Source organism: Ambystoma mexicanum, chromosome 14, assembly GCF_040938575.1.
Source record: "Ambystoma mexicanum isolate Mex_15411 chromosome 14, UKY_AmexF1_1, whole genome shotgun sequence".
NCBI lineage: Eukaryota > Metazoa > Chordata > Amphibia > Caudata > Ambystomatidae > Ambystoma > Ambystoma mexicanum.
In genome coordinates, this window is record NC_090940.1 from 192706408 (window position 1) to 192718101 (window position 11694).

At 44.0% G+C, this 11694-nt stretch overlaps 1 protein-coding gene across 2 annotated transcripts in view; it reads right to left on the bottom strand.

Annotated features, from left to right (window-relative positions):
* RTN1 (reticulon 1) overlaps positions 1-10239 on the bottom strand; it is a 1195813-nt gene extending 1185574 nt beyond the window's left edge. The window contains exon 1 of one of the 2 annotated variants that reach the window (XM_069638899.1): positions 9745-10239. In XM_069638899.1, coding sequence (XP_069495000.1) covers positions 9745-9994 — 250 coding nt within the window. In that variant the 5' untranslated portion in view covers positions 9995-10239. The remainder of the gene's footprint in view (positions 1-9744) is intronic. The other variant, XM_069638900.1, reaches the window with a different exon arrangement.
* Between the last annotated feature and the right edge of the window lie 1455 nt (positions 10240-11694).

Here is an 11694-nt window from a genome sequence, read left to right on the forward strand (position 1 = left end):
CTATTCATGTTAATCTTTCTGCTAACCCTGCTGGAAACCCCGATACTCCTACAGTGAAATCTATTGTGTTTAAAACTCCACTTAATAAACCTTCAAATCTCACACCTAAAATAAAATCTAATTTGGGTACCCAAGGTAAATCTATCCAAGGGAAGAAAAAAAATATAATTTATTTGGAAAGAAGACTGCAACTAGCACCCTGGTCAAATCTTCACATTCACTTCCAATAGTGGCCATTTTGGATCATACTCTTCTTGTAAATGTAATTAAGAAACTAGAGATTGAAGATCCCCTAGCTCATGATATTGATGACATCAGTATTATAGAATGTGCGGATAAGGCAATTGCTGATAGCCATCTGGGTCCCAACTCTATTAATACAAATAATGTCACCCAGCAAATTTGTGATGATTCTTATGTGGGCTCTCCATCTGATCTCATTAATTTTATTGATGAGCATACAGAAAAACAAAATTGGTTGAGAGAAAGGGGATTACTCCCAGAATTGAAAAAGGATTATGGTAGCGAGTCTATTCTGCATCATACTCTTAAAGAGGCGGATGACAGAATAAAACTCATTCAACCTACACTCTCTGCTCTGAATATGGTTTTGAGTTCTTTTGTGAGCCTGTATGACAATATATGGTCAGAGGTTAGATCACACTCTCTTCTACTCTCTGAAATCTATTCTAGGTTACAGGGACTTGACAGATTTGAAGAGCTAGTAAAAATAATTAAGGAAGATTATCCCTTAATGCCAACACACTGCTCTGATCCTATTTCTCCTACAACTAACTGCTGATATCCATTTGGTTAAAAAAGTTCTCAATGGGAAAATGTCGAGTGTACAAGGGGAAGTTCTAGGTATGGGTTCGGGTACCACTGATCCTCGTTGCTCGGATAAGGATATATGTGATCATCCACCCATGATTTCTTCCATGACCTCTGTGGGTGGTCTAGAGGTTTTTGGCATGGAGGTAAAACTCCCTATCCCTCATGTAAATGTCAATACTGAATTAATAGAGGAGAAAGTCCAAGAGGGACCCACCAGCTATCCTCTTAATCCTATCCCTCAGGGATTACCCTCTGTAGGGATGACATCAGAGCTCGTCGATCTACTTAAGGGAGATTATGCTGCCTCCTCTGTGGATCGTATATCCGCTCCCAGTTTGGAGAATCCATCTGATCCTATTGCCCTTACTAAAGAAATGATACACCAAAAAGGTTTTGACTGCACTGCATAGGAAAAAAAAAAAAACTTAAATCAGCAAATAAAGAAAACTAACAATCAGAAGAATTTGAAAAAAATGACTTCATTTACTAATCAATTTTTTTAAAATCTATTTTTGGCTAATACTTCGGCTCCTACTAACCCCTCTCTTGCTCCTAAGGGGACTGTGAACCCTGTTGAATTAGCGGTTTCTGTGACCTCTACTCCAAATACGGTGGCCATTCCGGTCGAAGTTAATTCACTTCCTATTATGCCAGCTCTACCCGGTCCACCTGACGCTCCGGTAGATGGTTCAATCACCATTAATACTGTCCCTCCAGTAGTGGTGTCTAATTTTGTGGGGGTTGAGGACATTTCTGTCTCTTACCCTCCGAAAACAGTTTCAACTTTACTAGAGCCGATTTCTACCAATAATTTTGATGAATCGAACATCAATACGGTTATCAAGCCGCAGGAATCCTCCTTGGCCGTAGAATCTTTAATTATACCAGGTAACTCTTTACCTGGGGTGGATCCGCTCCATCCAGAGATCACTATTTCTCTGATCCCGACAAACTTGGTCAATATTGATATGGTTAAACATCTATTTCAGGAGCTACTTGTTTCTAAAACTGCCAATGGGGTGGTGTCTCAGTCAATTAAAACTCCATCTCAGGATGGAGCTCCATCTATTCCCTCTTTATCTATGGATCCCCATCTTTCCTTCATTTCTGAGGGTCATTTTGCCAATACTGAGCCTACAATGAGGGATTGTGATATGGGAGTCAGATCAGTGGGGGGTCTCAATGCACCCAACTCTCTTAACTCAGTTCATTCTAGTATGTCAAATGTTGGTCCTATTATGGGCCATGAAGGTGCTCGTTCTTGGCCTGATTCTGCCCAATACAGAAATTCTTTCAAATCGTCTGAAAGATTCCCTGTGGGTCCTAACGTAAACCAAAATAGGACTATACTAAGGTGTTCAAGGGGCACTGACTTGGAGGCTGACTCCTTAAGTCAGTTCACTAAAAAGATTTCTGATTCTCTACCTCAACCAGCAGAGGCCAAAGATCTCCTTGATATCTTGCAGCTTACTAGTCTTTGGGGTCAAGATATGCCAATCTGTTTTAACCGTGGTAATATTCTAAAAATTCTCCACCAACTACCATCGCTCTCACTTATTTCTAGTTATGATATGGAGAGAATTTTCTTTCCGATTCAGGGTCGGGTAGATGTGAATAATATTATTCTTAAATCAAGAGTGGTATTGGAACTGATTATGGGGCACAGAGAAGGGTTAAAGCAGCTTGGTTTTGAAGTAAACCCATTAGTATCCAATCAGTTTTCCGGCATAAATGAAGGGTTGTGAATAGTATAGGGGAAACCTTACTATGGTATATCATCCGGAAAGAGCTCCACAGCAACAACGGAGGCAATTCATGCCCAGATTCAATGGAAATGCTCGAAACTGGGCCCAGGTTACCTCAGGTCTGTGGAAATGAGCACTTTCCTAATCACTCTGAACTCCCTACTAAGGTTCTCCCCTTGAATAGCTTTGCGTTTCTTTCTTGGAATTCCAGAGGTAATTCCCATCTCTTTACGAACTCGGACACTGTAACTATGATTAGGGCTTCACACTGTTTTTTCCTACAGGAAACCTGGATGCTTTCAATTCCCGTTTTAGACGGATTTGATATCTACTCCCAAAATGCTAAACCTAGTCTGGGAGGGAGGGCTCCTGGGGGTCTCCTTATAGGAATTAGAACCTCCTTTGGTTTTATGAATAAGGTTCTTCCAGATATGCCTTTTGGTATCTTGGCTTTGGAGGTTACTTCACTTGATCAAATGGTTAACCTCCTTTTGATCAATGTATATTGGCACAAGGGCATTGCTGCACTTGAGCCGTTTCTGGAAAGGTTAACGGATACACTTCTTTCTTGGAGATCTTTACACCCTAGGGGGAAATTGATTCTGGCTGGTGATCTTAACTCTGACTGCTCTATCTCCTCTGAATCCAAATATGATGATCTGGGTCTGGCTATGGAGGATGAGTCTCGCTTGGGTCAGAAATGTGTAAGGGGTCGTCTTTGGAATCTTGCTTTGGATTTGGTTGGTCTAATATGTCTTAATGGCTATTATGATGCTACTTCCTCACTCTGTCCTACATGGCGTAGAACACTGTCAACATCTACTCTAGACTATGTCTATGTAGATCATTCCCTGTCTTCTCTTTCGTCCAAAGTCGAGGTCTTCTTTAACCCATGGAGTGACCATGGTATTCTGCGGGTTTCTTTTCTATGCCCTTTTCCCCCATGAAGTTTCTGCCCGCTGGGGGGCCATGCCACCTTAAAACTGTGGGACAAGGGACAGGGGTATGTTGGTCACCTACAAATATCAGCTTGCTCAACTGTAAACTGATTTCTTCCTTTAATCATACCTCTTTCTCTTGGAAATTAGCAGTTTTCAATACTGTTTATTTTGACAGTTTTCTTAAAGCTCTGCATAGCAGTATCTATGGTCTGCTTAGGAAGGGCGTCTCCAAAAAATCTCATCCTTACAGATTTGATCCAGAGCTGGCTAATGAAAAGGCCCACACTCAGAAACTCATTAGAGGTGCCCAAGCTCTGGACACTGAGTGGGATGATAAAAAAATAAAAATTAAAGCCATCCGTCAAAAATATAAAAATTACTGCAAGTCATGAAAAGCTATTATGCTACAAAACGATGTGGAGCATATGCTTGAAGTATTAATGAAAAGAGACCTGAGGGCCTTCTGGGTTACTCTGTCCAGCCTAGATGATGTGGCAGAGGCTGATCAGTTGAATGCTATTCCAGAGGTTCAATGGGTAGAGCATTACACTGAATTGTTTGATATAGGGGGAGAGGGGTTGGAATGGTGTCTTTTGGGGAAGAATGTGCTAAAGGATCCCTGGAAGCCTGTAATTGATTATGAGACAGTATTTGAGCTTATCTCTAAAGCTAAGAAATCCAGGGCTCCGGGGCCTAATGGCCTAACTAACAACACATTAAAAGCTGAACCAGAACTCTGGGCCAACCTTCTCTCCTTACTATTTCAAGATGTTGTTAATTCTGGTAATGTACCTACTAGCTGGCAGACCGCTCACATTGTTCCCATTTTTGAGAGAGGTCTTCATACTTTAGTCAAAAATTATAGACCTATTTCTCTTATTGATGCGGACGGCAAGCTTTTTGCTTCTATGCTTCTTTCCCACCTCAACGTCTGGTTTAAGGAAAATCATATTCTCCCGAAACAACAAACAGGTTTCATTCAGGGTTGGTCATTCAACTAATCTCAACGGTTTCATTATTACTGCCTTACAAAGCTCTATCTGGGATAATTATGACGGTTCTCTCTATGTTGCTTCAATCGATTTGTCAAATGCTTTCGACTTGGTAATTAGGTCAAGACTCTGGGAAAAATTAACCAAATGGGGTATTCCGGCTGGTCTTCTCACTCTTATCATGGCAATGTATGAGAACTCGGGGGTCCATATTAGGATCGATTTGTCAGAACTCTTTCTAGAAGGATAAGGACCCGTATTGGGGTGAGACAGGGTTGCTCCTTGTCTTTTTATCCTTTATATGGCAGATGTCGGTGAATTTTTGGGAAATACAGGCATGGTGAGGGCTAAATTGGGGGATCTCAGGCTCTCATGGTTGGCATATGGCGATGATTTTCTTCTCTTCGATCATACCAAAGTTGGTCTGCAGAGGCTTATCTGCAAATTCGAAGAATATGCCATTCTTAATGGGCTGAAGATTAACCCGAGCAAAACCCGAACAATGGTCTTTTCAAAGGGGAGAAAAGGGAATAACAAAGTGTGGAAAATAGGTGGTGAAAATATCATCAGAGCACACAAAATCATCTATCTTTGATTTCTTATTCTGGCCCAACCGTCGGCTATTGAATTAAGACGTTTTCTTAGACACAAATTGCTCCCGCTTATCTCCCAATCCATAAGATTAGACAATAAATACTGCATGTTCTCCCTTAAACCTGTAGTAGATTTCTTCAAGGGAAAGGTTATCCCAAAGCTACTTTATGGAATGGAACTCCATTATTTGGCACTTTTGACATTCTGGGATTCTCTTGAGGGTATCTACTGGAGGAAAATTTTGAAAATGCCGAACTCTGTTCCAACTGTGGCCATAAGATACGAACTAGGGTTAGTTTCATTGCGAGCTAGGATTCTCTGGAGAGTCCTTACTCTTTTCTCTTCTTTGCTCTCTCCCAAACCTGGTACCCTCTATGTTGATGTGGGCCATACAATTTTCTCACAGGGACCTATGGATCGTAACCTATATCTCAATAGATTCAGTGATCTTTGTGATAAGACCCTTTCAGAGATCTCTACTGACAGGGATACTTTGTTAATGAATCCCAATAAGGTTAAGGAGTGTCTTTTTAGTCATGACTGGAGTAATACACTGGACAAATTGCATACCTATCCTTCTCTCACTGACCTACAATTTGATCATAAGAAAAGAGGCTTGCTGTCTTTCATTTTGATTCAATTCCCTAATCGCTATTACCGTTCACTTCTCCTTGAACTTAGATGGAATCTCGTTCCCACCAGGGAAGTTCTACAAAAAAGGAAGGAGTTTTCTGATTTAGACCCTACCTGCCGCTTTTGTAAAACTCTGGGGGTGATTGAGTCTTCTCGACATCTCTTTCTAGAATGCATTGCTTTGAAAAGTCTAAGGGACAAATTCCTAGTTAGATTTAACACACTGGGCCAATTGGGGGCTGATAATATTATCTGGTCACAGTGTCTTGCTATTACTAATACTAAGGATGGGCTTGCTGTGGCGGGTTTTATTAAAGCTCTAGATCTGTACACCCCCCTTGCCTGATTTTGTTTGTTTACATGAAATTTCAAACTTCTGTGATATCTTTAGTAAAAGCTGTTTGTTATTTGAAGATGTATTTTAAATTCTAAATGTCTTGTTGAATTCTAATTGCACTGAATCTTTTAAATTGTGTTGCTTGTATTATGAGTCTTAAAATCTGGAAATTGGATCTATGTTTTTAAGGTATTACTCTAACAAACTGTCTGTATAAATGAAATTTAGTTGCAATGAATGTTTTTTTGTCTTTTCCTTCTTTTTTGAACTCTTTGTAAAGGTTTCTTTTGTAAACCATATACAATAAAATAACAAAAAAAATAAAAATAAATTGCATAAATAGTAGCAAATACTGCACACAAGATTCTCTCAAGGTCCGCCCTGCATTGGGGGCGCAATTTCTGACAGAGGAATGGCAGGGCCCTCAGCTGATTTACATTTCAGGCAATAATGAAGAAAGGTATTGCAGCCGCAGGGTGGGACCCGACAGAATATGGCACCTATTCATGTCATGTTAATTCTAAAAAAAAGAAATATTGCTCCGCAATGGGATGTTTGGGAACCTTGAGTAGCCGCCGTATGTTAAGGGTGCTACTGTGGCCGAAAGCTGGTAGAAAAATGAAAAGCACCCTTAGCATGAGCTTCTTGCTACCAGTTTTGGTCCACAGAAGAGCAGTTCATATCAGGCTTTTGGTCCTTCTTAGGTCATACAAGTTTGGTAACATTCAGGTTAATGTGACCCCAATGTACATTGTAAGAATACTATAAGCCAATGAGGAGTTCTACTCCATAAAAGGCACTGGGTCACACGCTGAGTGCTTTAGAGAGGTGCGGAAACCCGGGGTGACTTGTAAAATCCTTAAACTACACTTAGGGCCTGATTCATAGAACGTTTTCCTATGAGATGGTGCCATTATGAAACACTTCTGTGAATCAGGCCCTTCATGCGGGTACTTTATTCTGCATAATACTGACATCTTAAATGATATCACTACTAAAGACCTATGTTATAGCTGCATCATTTGGGGTGTCAGAACCCAAGGGTTGTCATATAATCAGTTGTAATGTAACAGCTACAGGAATGTATGCACTTTCTGCTCTATGAATATTAGTTTTCATTCGAATTGGGATTATCTGATAGCAAAATCCTGGCCACTGTGAAATATGTAATCGATAATTCCTAAAACAACAAAGGGTTTCTTGTATTTGGTTCTGCATTTCATGAATACCAATAATAATGGCGACAAAGTAGCAGTGTCATCATCCCAAATCCGTGGCCCTGTACTCTACCACCCATAGGCCCTGTATTACTTGTGCAAAGAAAGTGAAAACCTTAAGGGTGACATTTTGATCGCTCATGTCATTTTGGATCTATAAAGGTGTCATAACTATTTTTTCCATAATGACATTTCGCCCCATTTTTTGCAACAAAGAACGAGGCGGGTGGGTCGATCCCCACACCTCAGCTTCGACCCCCCCCCCCCCCCCCCAGCTCCCTTGTATACACCTTACCATCTATATTTTTGTGGCAAAAAAAATTGACGAAACTGTCATTCGGCAAAAGTGGGTAATACGGTAATTTTTCCTTCGATGCACAACCACGGTGCAAGTCATATGCCAAACTCAGTGTGGCTACACAGCACCCACAGCGTCATATGCCAAACTCAACGTGGATGTACAAAAACCATGGAGCAAATCCGCCAAATGTAACCACTAAGTGGGCAGCCAATGTGTAAAATAGGTAATACGCAATTACTATGGTCTACAATGGGTCACATCCTACACAAATGCACAAACACGGCGCAAAACAAAGATGCATACTGCATAGTGCGCCTCTGTGTAAATGCACTTAGCACTAGGGCAAAGGTAGCCCTGGTGCAGGGGTCTGCAAACCTTTGGCTATCCAAATGTTTTGGACTACAACTCCCACGACTCTAGCCAGCTTAGACAATGGTGAGGGACCATGGGAGTTGTGAACTGTTTGCATCAGGACATATTCCGCTAGCACCAGGGAAAACAATGCTCTAGTAAAAAAAATGAATTGGAGGGATATGCTTTTTGCACTAGGGCATTTTTGCCGTAGTTCCAATTGCACTTGCACAGATGCAACGTTTCTGCAATATGCCCCCAAATGCGCAAACGAGGTGTAGAACAAGGCGGGTGCGCAGCCATGGAGTCAAGTATATCCATCTCGACCTGCCTCTGTAACTTGATCTCCGCCTGCGCATCCCGCACGCTGTGTCTATTTTTTCCGAAAGTCATCTTCACATGGACGCAGCGACGGCGCATTCCTTGCGCCTGTAACGTGGCGTTTCCTTGGTATCCTTCAGGGGAGCTGGGAATTATGCAACATCATCGCCGGATGACATTAGCTCCCAGCAGCGTTGCCATTTGATCACTGGGATGCGACATTGCATAAGATGCAAGGCTGCACATACATGTTCTGCTCGGGCCTAACTCAGGAAAGCAGTGCGCCTCGACTTCTAACACTCCATGCTTTCATAAACGTGCATTGTTTATTAAACAAAAAAGGTTAATACTACTTTAAAAAAATGAAAACTTGGAATACTTATTCAGACAAATATCAGTAGCCATTGATATTGTTTAAACAATTGCGCCCAAAAGGATGGTGAGGGAAGCTGGTACAAAAAAAAAAAACAAATGAAGTTTTCAAAAATGCGACAGGCATGTACAAATAAATGTGATGTTGGTCCGAAAGCTGACAGCAACATATTAGATTGCGTTTAAAATGTCTATATCCTAGGAAACATAATGATGATGGTCGGTTATCTTGCGAGAATCCTGCATTAAGACGCTACCTATGAGTTCGTACAGCAGCATCACTGCTCGTCTAAAATGTATGAGTGCTACTGGGCTGATCCGCAGTTTACAGTCATGTATGTGCAGTTTATGCAGGTGGCATGTGGCAGCTACGGAGGAATTCCTCGCGGTGTGTTGGATGAGTTTGGGAATGTGTTTGCATCTTCTTTTGATGCAGGGGGAGACTATAAGAGTGTGTGTGACTTCGGTGTGTGGAGAGCACTGAGCGGCGGTGGGAAGATGCTGGCTAAGTGCAAAATGCAGGTCATGAGCGCGTGCAGACTTTGGGAAGTTCAGCCCCGCCAGACAGGCTTACATAATGCCGGGGATGCAGTTACCGTCCACAGTGGGCGGGCGGCGATGAAACGTGAAGGGAGTTCCAGCTTCAGGCTGAATGCGTTTATGGACTTGGGGGAAATGCAGCGTTTCTCTATCACACAAGGGGGTGGCCAGGGCATCATCATAAGTGCAGAAGCGGAGGAAACAGGAGTAAAGCAAGTGGCAGAGACCTTCCAGGAAAAGCCGTGCACCAAAGTGCAGTTTGAATATATATATATATATATATATATATATATATATATATATATATATATATATATATAAAATGTATGTGTGCATTGGAAAATAAGCAAAGAAGAACACTTGCAGTGTGTATCTTTTAAAAAGGCACTGCGAGAACGCAGCAGAGCAAGTGTTTGATTGTGCATTACAGCCTTATTTCAAAATAAATGGAGCCCGCCTATGAAGAACACTTTGCTCCTGGACTGTAAAATCTGCAGAACTGTTCCCTCAGTGCACATGAAATGGCTGTTGGTAAAGCGAGGTAGCGCGCTGTGCCGCCCGGGTACCTGTGGATGGAGTCTCCATGGTGACTGCCGGCTCCTGGACCCCGCTCCCGGCGCGCCTCAGCTCCTGGTCCCCGCCGCCCGGCACCAGCGGCGGCAGCTGAGCCCAGGTCCCCGCGCTCGAGGTGCCCGCGCCGGCTGCCGCCTGCTCGCTGCTCCCCGACAGCCCCGCTGTTGCCGCCTCAGCCTTCTCCTCCTCTCCCGCCGCAGAAGAGCGCTGCGCGGCCGCGCTGGGCGGCTCCTGGCCGGACATGGTGAAGCGGCCTGGAGGTGTGCAGAGAGCCGCTTCCGGGCTGCAGGATGCTGATGGTGATGGTGATGCTGCCGCTGCTGCGTGTTCCCGCGAGTGAGGCCGGCACTGGCAGCCGCCCGCGCCCGTGCACCCTCTCCAGCGGAGCGTTACGCAGGTGAAAATGGCTTGTTTGGTTTCAGTATCTCCAGCCTGACGTCACCCCCTGGAAGGCTTATCACACACATGGAGCCGCTGCCTTTAACTCTTTCCAGTAGTTCAGCGAGCAGCAGGACCAACCGCGCCAGGGGTGTGTTCACTGGACATCTGTTTGGGGGGCTAGAGGAGAGGGGGGGGCGGGGGAATTATCCTTCCCAATAGTAGTTAAGATACGGTATTTTACCATCTCTTTGCAAAACCAGGGAACTACTATTGTTTTTTCGACCTTAGTCGCTCAGTCTCTCAAGTAGGCCCACACAGTTTGTATATAGCAGTTGCTGCCACGGTTTCCATTGCATACCACTGCATATACCTGCAGTTATTCTTGCCAAACTGAGTGGTTCAAGTTGTATCAAGCAAAAAGCATTGAAGTCAACTATCAGGTAGCAGGGAGGGGCGCGCAGGGACTGCTGCGCGAGCTGCTATCACAGATAGGACCAGACGCCATGGGGGTTCATCATAAACTGCTTTATTGGTGCGCTGTGTGCTTGCACCTTACCCCTGGTCACCTGACCGGGTTCACGCATCGTTCAGCCCCAACATGGTGATGTCGCGGGATGCTGCATCTCCCCCCAAAACAAATATAGTCCTACCACATCTCCTCAATCCATCTTCGAGGTCTTCCAACGATGCAGCAGGGCCTGCCTTGTCTGGGCAACCTGACATTTACATCCAGATTTTCCCCACTGCTGCCGTGCTCCTCTCTTTCTGGTTCATCTTCGTCGCCGAGTATCCTGATCCCCCGATGTCTTCTTTTTCTTCACTCCATTGTTCATCTACTCAAATTGTGTCCTCTCCTGCCTTTCTGAAGAATGAACTGTTTCTTGTTATGACCCATCCTTCCATTTCGGCTGTGACCATGAAGCCCTTGATGAGGGAGACCGTCATGGGCCGTGGATCAAAAGGCGGCATGTCCTTGTGAACCTGTACTTGTCGTACCAGTACTTGTTCTCCTACTGCTAATTCTGCAGCTCAGGGTCTTCTGGGCAATGCGGCAGGGCCTCCCAAAGCGAGGCAGGGTAACTGCTGGTACAATCCAGCAAGGCTCAGGAGAGGGGCAGCCGGACCCCGAACTGGGACCCAAACAGTCAGGAGGTTCTCTGTTCACTCAGCGTCTTCCACACTTTTTCTTTCAGGCAAAGTTTTGCTTTTAACTTATCATCTTCCCACGGCCCCCATCCTCCGTACCTTTTGGTTTGGGGCGTCTTCTTTCCAAGGTTCGTTACACCCGTAGCGTCTTTTTTCTTCCTCCCCGACATAGTCCTGTCCGAAAAGCAAGGTTGCAGGAAAGCAGAAGGTGCAGACAGACAGAGTGCCTTCCCATCAGGCGCGCACGGCAAGCCAGGTGGAGCAAGCGTCCGTGCGAACAGACGAAGGAAAACAAAGAGAGCAACTCGGCGCAGGCAAATTTAGTTCATCATTACAAGTAAGTGAGCCCCTGCGCCGAGTTGCTCAGCAACGACCAGAACGTTCCGCGGCTTATGTAAACATTGTATTGGAAGCAA